At 36.3% G+C, this 13,435-nt stretch overlaps 1 protein-coding gene across 2 annotated transcripts in view; it reads left to right on the forward strand.

Moving 5' to 3' along the window:
* FBXW7 (F-box and WD repeat domain containing 7) overlaps nucleotides 1-13,435 on the forward strand; it is a 95,752-nt gene that overhangs the window by 7,579 nt on the left and 74,738 nt on the right. The window contains exons 3-4 of one of the 2 annotated variants that reach the window (XM_026041657.1): nucleotides 193-265; nucleotides 1,053-1,161. The exons of the other annotated variant lie outside the window; for it this stretch is intronic. Of the exons in view, the coding sequence (XP_025897442.1) occupies nucleotides 193-234 (42 nt within the window). The 3' untranslated portion in view covers nucleotides 235-265; nucleotides 1,053-1,161. Of the gene's footprint in view, nucleotides 1-192; nucleotides 266-1,052; nucleotides 1,162-13,435 lie in introns of those variants that run through there. 2 annotated transcript variants of the gene reach the window in all.

Genomic DNA, 13,435 nt, shown 5'->3' on the forward strand with positions numbered 1-13,435 from the left:
TATTTTTTTCTGTCCTCATCATGACACTTCCCTGAAAATGCTCTCTCTTTTTTGAACCTGTCCTGAATTATAGATGCCAACACTGAGATTAAAACTAAAGTAGCAATTACACTGCTGCTAAAAAATATTTATTCATACTATATATTTACCTGCCTCTATAACAAACGATCACGTTAACGCTTTTGGCTGCAGCATTCACTGGGATCTCATGTTCGACTGCTTTGTCCAACATGATGCAAGCCTTTTTCAGAGAGCCTTCTGTTCTGTAAGTATGGCCTGCGTTCTCTTTCTAGAAATATAGACATTTGGTTGCATTCAAGTGAATAGTATTCCCTTGTGTCCAATGTACCTTGGGTGGTGCTTACCAGTGAGCTGTCCTGTTGGCTCATTTTCCCTCCCTGCAATTTGAGTACTGTGCAAATGTTTTGCTATGTCTGTTGTGTAAAAATATTAAATAATGTGTGAGGGCAGAGTAAATAATAGGTGCAAGACCATTTTAGGAAAGTGAGTTGACGGCCATTCTCCACTCGCTGTGTTGTATTGTGGGATCCGTTTTGAGTGGTCTGTGTTGACTTTGTATCATTCCAGTTCCCCAGGGATGGTCATGTAACAATCAAGCCAACATAGGCAAACTTGCATTTAGAATGCATTATATATTTAATTGCAGCTCCTCTTATAAATGCTTTTATCCCACTAAATGAGGGATTCTGTAGCACTGCGGAGACTAGAATGTATTGTGGTCACCATCACTGGCAAACGGCTTACGTAAATCAACATCCTTGCTTATTTTAGGTTGAAGTTGTTTGTATATCTGTGTTCATACTTCCAAAATGGTCATGTAGTTAACAACTGTATTATGGCAGAGGTATTATCTTTATCAAAATTCATGTTTGAGAGAGGTGATGATCTTTTATGGAGGGAAAAAAAAAGGTACCAACTGTACTATAAACTCTATTAGTTCTATGCCATGTCAACTTTTGTATTATTGCCTCCTGGGCCAGTGCCTGGCTTTCAGCTAAGGTTTTGCTCTGTTTCCTTTGTATTTTTTTCAGAATACCATTAGGCTTCCTGGAGACTTCTGGAATACTTTGGTTGCCCTAGTTCTTGAAGATAATCACACTATATACCATTGCTAACTTGTTTCCATTTCTCTTCCTACTTTTTTTTTGGTTCTTTTATCTAACAATATATTAAAACAAAACAAACAAACAAACAAACCCAAAATAGAGCTAGGTGCTACAGACTGATTGTCATCTTCTACTTATATCTTTTTCTTTTTTAATTGCAGTTTTCAGTTTCTATCAGAAAAAGTTGTTTATGTGATAACTGCTTTGAGTTTGTCTTATTTGGGGAGTGTTGCTTTCTTAAATAAATAAATAAATAAAAATTCCAGACCAGTTGTTTCAATTCAGAGGTTGATTCAGCTTTGGTTTGGATTTGCCATATACTAAAGGAGCAGGGCATGCTCACTCATGTCCGAGCTCCTGTGTATTTTTGCCTTTCTTCTGTTAACCTATATCTTAAATTCCACATTACATAATAGAAATGTTTCTCATGTTGAGGCCACCTTAGCTAAGAAACAATCACTTAAAAAATAGCAACATCAATTTCTGTGAGGTTATCTATATTCCAGCAAGTGCTGTCACAAATACCTGCCTGGTGGTTTGGGCAACAGGCACCTCAGAGCAGGCCCTCATACTTGAACATACTTCCTTTTCTTCTCTTGAGGCTCTCTGACACTTAGCAGATGAGTGCAGATGAATGTGAGCATGTTACTTTCTGCCTTCTAACTGTTTGGGTTGTGCTTGATAGTGCATGATAGTGTTGCCTGATTCCTCTTAAAGTGTCTATGACTCCGTAAGGCAAAGCCTTGCGCTTGCTTTCTGAGATGGTGTCATCTTCAGATGTGGGTTTCCTTGTTGCAGGGTGGTGGCTGTTGATGGTGAGTTACTCTGTGGGTTACCCAGAGCTTCCTGAGAACCAGAAACCGGAGCAGCTAAAGGGAAGATGAAAACATTCTTGAAAGGATGTACAGTTGGGTCAATAACCACAAAAAGCACTTTCAGGGACTGTCATATTTGAGCTTCGTTACTGAAAGCTAATGAGGTGATTTTTATAGATGTGTCTTATACAACAGTGGTAAAAGCTGAGAAGCAGATTAATTTTCTTGCTTGTGGATGGTGAAATTTCACAGCAATGTCCTCTGATCACAGGTTCTGCCCTGTGTGTTTGGCCGTAGTTCACTGGGACCTTTCTCCATGTGTGTATTAGTATATGTAGGGGTATAGCACTTGGGATATACTGCTATTCCCAGGCTCCAGGGTGGCTTTTCTCTCTTTTTTTTCTTTTTCTTTTTTTTTTTTTTTTTTTTNTTTTTTTTTTTTTTTTTTTTGATGACTTGCTTTTCAGTAATTTGGGCGTCATATGGAAAGTGAGAATTAACTTTTAAAACTGCAGGGAGCGAAGTTTGTCCATATGCGAAGTGAAAGGGTTCTGTTGTGTGAAGCTGTTACGTGAAACTCCAAATCCGGTGTCAGAAAGTTAGCAGGAAATTAAAAGCTCTGCAGAGATATGGGTAAGTAAAGATCAGTTGCGGAAATGCTCGTCCTTGGGGACATTCAGTTTAGACAAGAAGTGTTAAATACTGTGTGTAGGTGGGAGAGTTGTTCTGTAACAGCACATGTTAATAGCTCTGCCTGGTGTTCGGCAGCAGAGGGTGCTGCTGTGTTGCTGCTGAGTCGCGCGGTGCTTCTTCACAAAGGTTTTCCCACTCCTGAAGCTAAAAATCTCAAATAAATTCAACTAGAACAGAAGGACTCATTATTTTTTTAATCTGTGGAGAAATCAGTTTCCAATTTTGGAAATGATGTAGGAACTTTTCCCTTCGGATATAAGTACTAAATGCTTCCTAATGGCATTTAATGTTATATTTTTCTGCTGTGGGTACACAACAGAAAGGCAAAAAGTTCATACTACAAAAAGATACATTTTTAATATCTTTTTCTCAGGGAGCACCCATAGCTGTGTAGATTCTTCATGCCCCATCCCCTGAGATGTCAAATTATTGCAGCGATGCTGCAGAGAGATTTTTCAACTGAGTAATAATTCATTTTCTGTTGTCAAAAAAGCAATTGCTCTAATTGTAGGGGAAAAAATGCTGGCAGCAGAATTTTTCTTTATTGTTTCTCTCATTCTACTTCTGAATATTTCTGCTTTTTAATTAAAGCTTTGTTTCGCATCACTATTAGTAGAAGTTAAAGAATCTGCAATTTTTTCTTCTCCTCCTCTCTTTTAATTATTTGAGTTCAATGCAAAAGTGCAATGAGTTAAGATGAGTAAGGGCCTTAGGATAAATAAACTATTAATGAGCTTTACAACTACATGACAGTCTAGTTATTTTGCAGCAAGCTTTGTAAAAATTAGCAGAAAAAATATCTTCCTTTCATCCTTATGATTTTTATTCATTTTTTTAAGACCCATGGAATCATGAAGAACAACCTTTCTGTGGATAGCTAGTAATATTAGACGGTTAATACCAATCAATATTTATAACTTTATGACATCTTTCTCATTTACATAGTATATAGTTTAGCTGCTAATGATTCTAAGCAGGATTATTCAGAATTATTTTAAAGGTATATCATGTTAAATATTGAAACATCCATGACAGGAATGCAGATTATCCATTTTTCTGTATATTGCAGTGATTCTAAAGCTCTTTCCCCTCTGTCCTAACCTCCAGCATGCTTCTTTACTACAAATATCTTTTTATTTATTGCTTAATGATAACTATACTAAGTAATAGTTTAATTCAGTTCATTCTTTTCAATACCTGAGATGTCTTGAGGTTTAGGTATATTCCTACCTTTTGTAAGTGAAGGAGTGAGGGGGCAGTCTTACTTTCTTGTAAAACCGGTATAAAATAATTGCTGCTCTGCTGGTTTTCCTTTGTCTATAACTGGATCATGAAGCTTGCTAATTCATACATGAACTCTGCTTACACATGCTCATCTCTCATAGAGACTGTGGTTTACCTAAGGCTTGGGCTATCTAGTGCAGCTTTCTCATGCAAAATTCTTGAGATACCTAACAATTAATGTTAAAATGTCATTTATAATCAAAGGACAATAATTTTTCCTATAGTAAGTGCTGCTTTTTTTAGTAAGTGCCCCTAAGGAAGGGTGCCTTACTGCTTTTCATAAGACATTTTTACTAGTATTGCAGCATTAAATTTAGCACTTATGCAGAATTAAATGCAAGCACGGATTTATAAGTTATAAAGTAGATAATTCTATATAGAAAGACAAGTGGAGAATCTCAGCACTTGGAAAGGAAGAACCACCATACTTTAAACACTACACATGGGTGCTGACGTTGGGGCAATAATATTAAGTATGAAGTTAAATTAAATAAGTGATTTTTTTTTGATTTTTGCATTCATTATAGAAAGATGATGTTGAAAGAGGTAGTGCTTATTTACTTCCCTGTTTTCCTATTACAGAGATAGCTTACTAGACTAGAGCCCTGAGTGAGTAAGGCCCAGGTAGTTTTCTAATTCTGGGCCAAAAAATGAGGTCAGTGTTTCAGCGCCAGTCTAGGGATTTACCTCAATTAGCCATATTGGAAAATAAAACTGCAGCTGCCTTGTGTGTACTAGATTTGTCTGTACTGATAGGTAACTTCACGAACAGGTCCACCCCTTTGGAGTGACGATATGTAGAATTGTCACAGAATATCACAAAAATCACAGAATGGTTGAGGTTGGAAGGGACCTCTAGAGATCGTCTGGTCCAATATCCTGCATCTCGGCTGCTGAATACGTGATACAGCATGTATCCACCACTTCAGTTTATGCAGGTGACTTTAGATGACTAGAGCTAATTAAATGGATAAGCAGCTTAACTAGCTAAAGCAGCACCTTGCAGCAGGCACACAGGCTTTTCGGTTTTGAAATCAGTGTCAGGCACCCAAGGATCTTCCTGCTCTGGACTGCAGTTCTTGAGAATGAGAGAAACGAGCTCTTTTCGTACGTGTTGTGTTAGGATTCCAGCAGTGCTGTTTCAGCTCACCAATTGTACGGCGGCAGCAGCGTTACAAAGCAGAGATCTTGAACCGTGCCTGAGAATATTTAGGGCGCGCTTACAAGCAGCTCTGCTGGGATACGCGGCCTCTCTAACAAAGCCATTTGGGAGCTCTGCCCCGCTTAAATATGCCACTTGTTCCTTATGTTGTTCCTGGCTATGTGGCAGGTGCTGGGGTGATCATTACCCAAATACCTCTAGTCTGCAGCAATACAGCTGTATTAACTGAGCTTTTTATCTGTGGATGCTGTTCCTCTGAGCGTCACTTTTAAGTTGCTTGACCTTTTGGGGCTGAACTGAAGTTGATCTCACTGAYTGTGAAACGCAGTGCAAATAGTGAATCAAAATGTGGAGAAGGTAAAACTTTTGTTGGCGAGCTTTTGTTTTATTGATTTTCCCATGAAAAGAATGGTCTTTATACATTATCTGGTCTATAAATTTGTAGCATAAATTTGGAAAAGTTTAAAAACAAATTTGTGATCACAACACTTTTGTATTCACTGATGATTTCCGCTTATAAAATTCTGAAAATAGCTTGGAGGGCAGGAGGAACAGAAGATGGCCTGGGGACCAGCATTGCACTTCACAGCTGCTCCAGGACTAACGCTTTTTCCTGACATATTTTCTCACTCTAATTTGGCCTGTGTCTTTTATTTTTGTAGAAGGCTTTGCATTATCTGCAGAACATGTTCTTATTCAGCAAACTCTATACACTAAAAAAAGGACATATCTTTACAAATTATTGACCTCAAGAAGAAAAACTACACAATCTCAAGTTTTATGGTAGCTTGTAATCATTTTTGAACAGGCAAAATGCTTAGAAACAGAATTTTCAAGCTGTATCAGCAGATTGTTTTGATAGCAAATATTTAGCATTTATTGATGAAGTTTTTTTTTCTTTCTCTACGAGATCTGTTTTTGTTTGGTAGTATATGGTATCTGAGCAGTGCATGAAGCTATAGCTGTGATCGCAGGACTTGCATCTGTGTCGCTTTACTCATTTGCTATGTGGGGTTTTTTTTTTTCTTCTTATCATGTGAACACTCTACCATTTTCTTTACCATTTTCTATATTGGTAACATTGCTATAAATCCCTTTAAAACTCTCTATAAACTAATAACTTCTTTGCAAGCATCTTTCTCTTCTGGTCTTTAGTGTGCTCAATGAAAACACTGCCAGACTTTTTGTTGAATATTTGTTAGAATACGAGCGAGACATATTTCTTCCATGCCCCCTAAAGACTTCACTAAATTATGGTAAGAARTGCTTTATGTTACAATTCCAAATATAAAACTGTGCATTGACTCTAGATAGTACAACTTATGATAATCAGGATTGAGATCTCAAAGGTAAAACTCGTATCTTGTGTGTAGAAAACTATTGCTCTATAAATCACTGAAATATTAATGGAAAGCACTGCTATGAGACATGTTCTGTTCTCCCTTGTTTGTCCTTATTTCTCTTAATTCTCATTTAGAGTTTCATGACTTTCAGTTATTTTTCTTTAGTTTGTAATTATGAGAGTTGGGAAAAGAGAATCTGCAAAAGGCACAGTTACCGAGCAGGTAGAGGTTTCAATCCCAAACTGAGTTGTTTCAAAACAGCTATTTCTCTGTAGAGAGCTTTATTGCCTTTTATGCTTATTCTTACAAAAAGCTGACTTTTCTACCTATTTTACTAGCAAGCCGTATTTTACATAATATGAAAGGAACAAACTGTGCATTATAGCTTTATTCAGGGCAATTAAGTCTTGGAAAAGAGTGGCTATACTTTTCAGCTGTGTCATGAAATAGAACTTTGTTGGTGCTTATTAAAATTTAATGTTTCTATTCAATCATTCAATCTCTTCAGCTGAAATGGAGAAAGGACCTACAGCCACTACAGAYTGCCAATAAGAATTAATTTCTCTTTATTCATCATCAGAGTCATTACTACTTTAAGTAAACTCTAAGTGTTTTTCCCTGTAAGTGCAAAGCAGTTTCTTATGTCATGCAGCCACTGGTTATCTACGGTCGGAGTTGGACAGGAGACTCTTTGTTCTTGTCACTGAAATTACTGATCATCCCTTAATGAAGACAGCTCCTTTGATCATTTGATACTCAATATACTGAGTATTAAATATATTAAAAGGCAGCAAATAATTAATCCTTTTTATTAATAAGTCCTTCAATTAAGTCCTCCTAAGAAACAGAGGAAAAAAATCAATTAAGGTGAACTAAGTCAAGAATAAAATGAAGAAACTGGATGTGACATGGCTAAATGGAAGAAATGGCTGACCTAACATCATTCATTATGGACCTCTAGTTCTTGCCAAGTAAAATAATATTGTCCTTTTTCTTTAAGCTAGACTTTCTCMAAAAGAAGGATAATTTGATTATTATTATGGAGGCATTCACTCATGTGCACAATTTTTGACTTTGGTGTAAACCATTGCTAATACTTACCCTATAATAAGCAGATCAGACTTGGTGTTTACGTGCATTTATGTGCATCTAACAACAAAAATCTGCTTAATTATCAGTCCTTACTAATAGAGTTTAATGTACAGGATTCAGATATACAATTAATTTAAATTGGGTTTTAGTTAATTTTCCTTATTAAAAAAGTTAACATCTATTACATACTAATAAGCATGATAATAGTAATAACTGATACCCAAGTGTCACGGAACGAGTGGTGGCAGGGGTGAGTGAAATTGAATAAAGTCAGGGTTTGCTAAATAACAGCACAGGCAGTAAACCATTTTACTCTAAAAAGAAAATAAAGGAAATGAAAACTAAAGTTTGTTACCATATCAAGCAAGAATGCAAGCTCTTGCATGGATTACCTGCTTTTTTGTAATTTAGGCATTCTTTGTTTCACATATCTTAAGCTTATAAATAGCCTCAGACCCCTTTGCAGTATGCTGTTAACCAGCTGAAAAGGATTATATAGCTTAATTTGTTGCTATCGAATGAATGCCAGTGCAACAATTGGCTGTTATACTTGTTAGATTTATGGGTATTTTGCAGTTCTAAGAAAAATGTGCCCTGTCATACCAAAGAACCCCCAACAAAATAGGACAATCTGCGTATCTGCATTGTTTTAAACATATGGGCATTAGTCGCCCTTTTGAGCAGTAGATAAAGTAGTTGAACATGAAGGGAATTACTGCTAGACTGTGATTTTGGTTTTTGTTTTGTTTTGCATAAACAGTACCTAGACAGAATTTTTTTCTGCAGAAATTGTATTGCTTTTGGAGAGTTGTTGCAGAAATATTTTAAACACCTCTCTAATGTTCTGAGGATTTTTCTTTTTCCCATTTAATATATATAGAAAAAGGGAGAAAAGTACAACGTCTGTTTTATAAAAGCACATCTTGAACAATTTTCAGAAACATCTGTGTGTTCTTAGTGCTTCGATAATGTCCTTTTTATGTTTTACATGTTAACATTGAAAGTTGTTTTAAATAGAAAAGCAAAGTAAGTGTTGAGGAAAGTCGAACTACTGTATGTAAAATTATTTTTTCATTTTTTTTCTTCTTTGTTAGTAAAAGTACCCTCTTTGCTAATAAAAGCACTTGCCTTGCCATTCCCCAGCTTATCCTCCTTTGGGAATTTGACTTGCATTTTAATCCAGTGTTAAATATTGCAAGACTTCTCTACCTGTTGTTGTGATCTTAATTCTTGTCTCAGCTTTATTTAAAGGTGCAACAGCAGCATAAATAAGTGGTCAGCAAATTAATTCCTGAACARCAGCTGTACCAATTCTTTTAAACAGCTGGTGCAACTTTGACTAGACCAAAGAGTTAAACTGCTTATCCAAGAAATCATATTCTAGCCAATGAGGACTGGGCAGACATTTCTGGAATATTTGTAAAATACAAGATGATGCAGCTGGATTTCTGCTGCATGCCTGAAATACTTTCTGAAATGTTTAATGAAGAAATGAAGGCACATGCTTTACAGATGGTAAACTCCCCACCACCAACAACCCATGGTATAGTAAATAAAGTTAGGAAGCTTGTGGAATAAAACCTAATGGTATATGTGGCTGGTTATATGTTCTTGCAGGGATGCCTAAGTAAGGTAGGAATTATTTGAAAAACCTTAAGTTATAACATCTTAAACGTTACTTAAATGTGTTAACACAAAGATGATTAATATTGACACCATATATTCTTGACAATATTCAATTTACTRTAAATTCTACGTTATAATTTTCTTTGACTGTGAGCAGAACCTTTTCTTTTAGCATTCTTTATATGTTACCTTCACTTAAAATGTGACCTTACAAAATGGTAGCTCTTGCAAGCGGCCCTCTCTTTCGTCAGATGATGCTTTGCCCTGGGAACACAGTGACTGCGGGCAGGGTCCCGGCCCCGCAGCTGCGTGTTTCTTCCCTCTCCCTTGAACTGAAATTCTGACTTCGTTGAGGTATCTAGAAAGGTTTTATTGTTGACTTCTTTTGGACCGTTATTGCATGTGTGAGTTAGGGGTCCTTGAGCAAGGAAACGTGATTTACTACCTCATTGCTGCCAAAAGTTGAAGGTCCTGTTTAATCTCTGCTTTTGTTATTCATCTTGTGCTTGCCTTGTCGTGCTTCTGGCAGCTTTCTGAGCTAATTAAATTTGCTAAACTGGTGGAAAATTAACTCAGCAACAAGAACAAAAAACGAGAGTTTTCTCTATCCTAATCACTCGAGTCATTTCAGAGAAGAGTCTAACGAGTGCTAGAGCCAGTTGGAGGAAGAGCGTGGAGTGAAATGGCCAGAGCAAGGAGGGGATGTGAAAAGCCTCTTTGAATGAAATAGCTGTTAGTCTGTCACTGCAACCTAAATATTTGTAGCTTTCTAAGTGTGTAATAAATTAATAAATAAATTCACTGCACCATTTCCTCTGTCTTCGCTGATCTACCACACCTTAAATAGCCAACAAATGAAATGAGAACATTGATATCATCAAACTTGGAAATTTAGAGGAATTTTTGAGAGTTAAATTCATGAAATGGATTGTTTCTATACTACAAGCATATCCTTCTACAAAGATTTTTCTATATTGGTTGCATATTGCTTCCTGGGTTCCTTTCTGCTGTACTGAGTTTGTGTTTCTTCACTCCCAATGCTTTATCTTAGGCTGTTCCAGTTTTGTTTGTTATCTGATTTCTTATAATCTACATTTCAYTGCAAAAAGTTATGGTTCATCTTAGGTGGGGGGAATAAAGCAGATTAGGGCTCTACTCTTTCGTTAGGTGGAAGTGACATAGGAAAAAAGTCAGCATTGGATAGTCGGCGTTGACCCTGTGTGGAAGTGGAGCTTTACTGTGACCACACATGGAGGTTTTGTGGGTGTTGATCCATTCAGTAGTCAAAGTTTAGAATAAGGCATAAGCTTTAAACAATATTTCTTATGGTTAGTGTTCAAAACTCTTTTCTTTGTAGATCTGCCAATGTTTTAGAGGCTTAAGGTTTCGAGAAGCCTTTGTATGGTTTGAACACGGTTTGAATGAGATGAAATTCTCATTTGTATCTGGCTTTCATTCTTTCTGCTGCTTATGGTACATCATATTTACAGTTGTTTCTTCACAAAGAGAGAAAATCATCAATCTGCAAGCTCAACTGGTAGTTTTACCCTTTCTGCGTATTATTTCARTGGGCTGTTATTGAGAGATCAAAATTAATAATCTCCATACCATTTTCAGAGATAAGTGTCATTCTGTGTTCTTGTGCATGCAGACTTTGTGCCAGGTAAATTGGGGTGTGATAAAGGCTTCAAAGCAGTGCAATTTTTTTCTGTGCTGTCCCCACTCGTGTCCCCCTCCTGCCCCCTTCCCTGCAGCTAGATTCCTGCAGCAGTGCCTGGTTTCCTTGGAGCTCGTGCACATACCTGTACCAAGCAGGCTGCTGCACAATATATCATCTGGGAACTATTCCTAGACTAGTATTAAAACAATCTTCGTATAAATAAACTTGTGACCATTGTCACCGTATAAGAATAGTTACTGGTGCAGTGAAGACTGGCTTCCTGTGCTAGAATATCAGAGGAACAACAGGCTTGTATATAATGTAAATTCTAATTCAGTCTATATTATCAAATATATATCAAAAAGTAGATGTTTTTTTCCTTTTCTCTTAGGATCTGGACACTCGTTTGAGAGGGTGGCTTTCTAATGCATTGTAGTGCTCTGCTTTATCCATCTGATGGCAGCTGTTCACCAGTGTTAAGAGCTATGGGAAAAGTATCTGGGGTTCTCCTTGCTGCATTTTGATATTCCTACACTTGGAAATATTTAATTCAGCCTTCTATATAGCTCTTGCTTTATTGTAGGAGATATATATTGCTTTCTGGTAAACAATTCCTAAAAAGATTTGTTAAGGTTCCTTTCAAACTACATCAGATGAGAAAATAAAGAGGAAAAAATTGGATTGCTTCTTACCAACTTTTAATTTGCAATAAAGTCTCCTCACTGGACTGCTCAAAAATGAAAGCAGTCCTCTGGGGCTTACACGTGCAATTAACAATACATGACAATCTCAAATAGGGTTTTCAAATCCAAATTTTGGGGCACTTTTATGCATCCAAATAAAGTGAGCTGCTTTTTCTCACATGGTCTTTAGATTAAAATGACAGGCAAGCATTTAAAAAGAGCATTATTGGAGATTAGACCCAATTTATGTAGGAAGAGGGTGTTGGAGAAATGGAGCCTCAAAGCTGAAGTTCCTGTACCTTCCCATTTGTCAAACTTGCATGTTCTCACTTTTATATTAAAAAAAAAAAAAAAGACTTTTAAAGATAAATGCAAGGTAGTTCTTCAAGTTTTTCAGTTAGAGCTTAGGTTAGAAGTAAAAAATAAAAAATAATTGATACTTCGTATATGCAGTATATTCTTGGCAACGTCTTCATTTCCATCTTCCTGTTACTCCTACTTACTGCTTAAATTAGTGTGTGCAGATTTTCAGGCAAAGGACTTTCTTAAATGTTTGTAACTGTCTAGCACAGCTTGGGCCCTTTAGACATTTCCAGAAGATGATTAATAATGCCTACTGTCTGTAAGAGGTACAAAGCCTTTATTAAGACTAAAGAAAAAAAGGATATGTAGAAACAAAACTGGGCCAACATGAGCGGTTTGCTAAAGTAAATTTGTGAAGCTTTTTCATATCAACCTGGTAAACTGTGAAATTTCACAGCATTTCACATGTGCATGAAACAGCAATTTCATATGTGTCAAAACAGCCTTATTTTGCCTTGGCTTTGTCCATGTAGAAAGTGAACTATGCTGAATGCGAGCAATTYGCGAGCAATGCGAGATACTTTATTTTTATTTGTTTATTAGCAAATTGTGTGTCCCTATGGAGTTACTTTAAAAGAGATACTTGTGAGTGCTTTGGAAGTTACTGAGGGATAACTGACATATTGTTGGCACTTTTATCTCAAGCCACAAAAGAAAAAAGGCTGATTATCAAAGCTTAGTCTGCTAAGAGGTATGAGAATAATCTGACTGGAGATTTGAGCTGTGAGTGGTGCTGGAGAATGCCTTGCTGCTTTCCTGTGGGATACCCACCTGTGCCTAAAACTGTCCAAACTGTCTTGGAATAATCATGTTCTTGTTTTCCTCTTTAATATGTTCTAATATAAAAGAAGGTCAAAACATCTATAAACACATACATGAAATTTGAATGGCTATATATAATTCTTTAATTTTCTTTATTCTTTATGTTCATATGTGATCATTTCAAATTACACTAATTTGTAAATGATACAGTTAATATTTAGGTAAACTACTAACTCCAGGAATGATCATGATTGTAACTTATGCATCAAAAGTTGAAAAACTTTATTGAACTTATTACTTTTTTAAAAAAATGATGTATCAAGAATATATATGCTTCTGCCAGCCCTCTTGACTTTAGTCTTTAGTCTTTAGTTTTCAAAGTAGAAATAAAAGGCTACAATTTATTGCTCTGTGGTGTACTTCAGTGAGGTTTCTTCACCTGAATTAAATTCAGATCTAAAGATACCTTTCCAAAGTTTTCTAGCCAGGTGAAAGCCAGGTATTTGTTGTGTAAAATACAAAGACCTGCAGAATGACACTATAAAGTGTGTTTGGAGAAAATCACTGTTAAATACAACATAATGATAAAAGTTTTTTTTAGGTTATGCAATGAAATACAGAGAGGGAAATAGAGAGTCTTTCAGAGACAAGAAAATTTGTCTAAATGTCTAAATTATGCTTTAGAATGGCATTTGAATGGAACAATCAGAAAGAAAGAATATAAGTGTGAAAATACTCTGCTACCCAGCATGCTGTTGCAGTGCCTCTATATGCAGCTTTTGTAAAGAAATGATGGTTTTTGTTTATCTGGGAAATTGTTCTGTT

The sequence above is a fragment of the Nothoprocta perdicaria genome, unplaced genomic scaffold (assembly GCF_003342845.1).
Source record: "Nothoprocta perdicaria isolate Ctin4 unplaced genomic scaffold, notPer1 scaffold_29, whole genome shotgun sequence".
NCBI classification, from domain to species: Eukaryota; Metazoa; Chordata; class Aves; order Tinamiformes; family Tinamidae; genus Nothoprocta; species Nothoprocta perdicaria.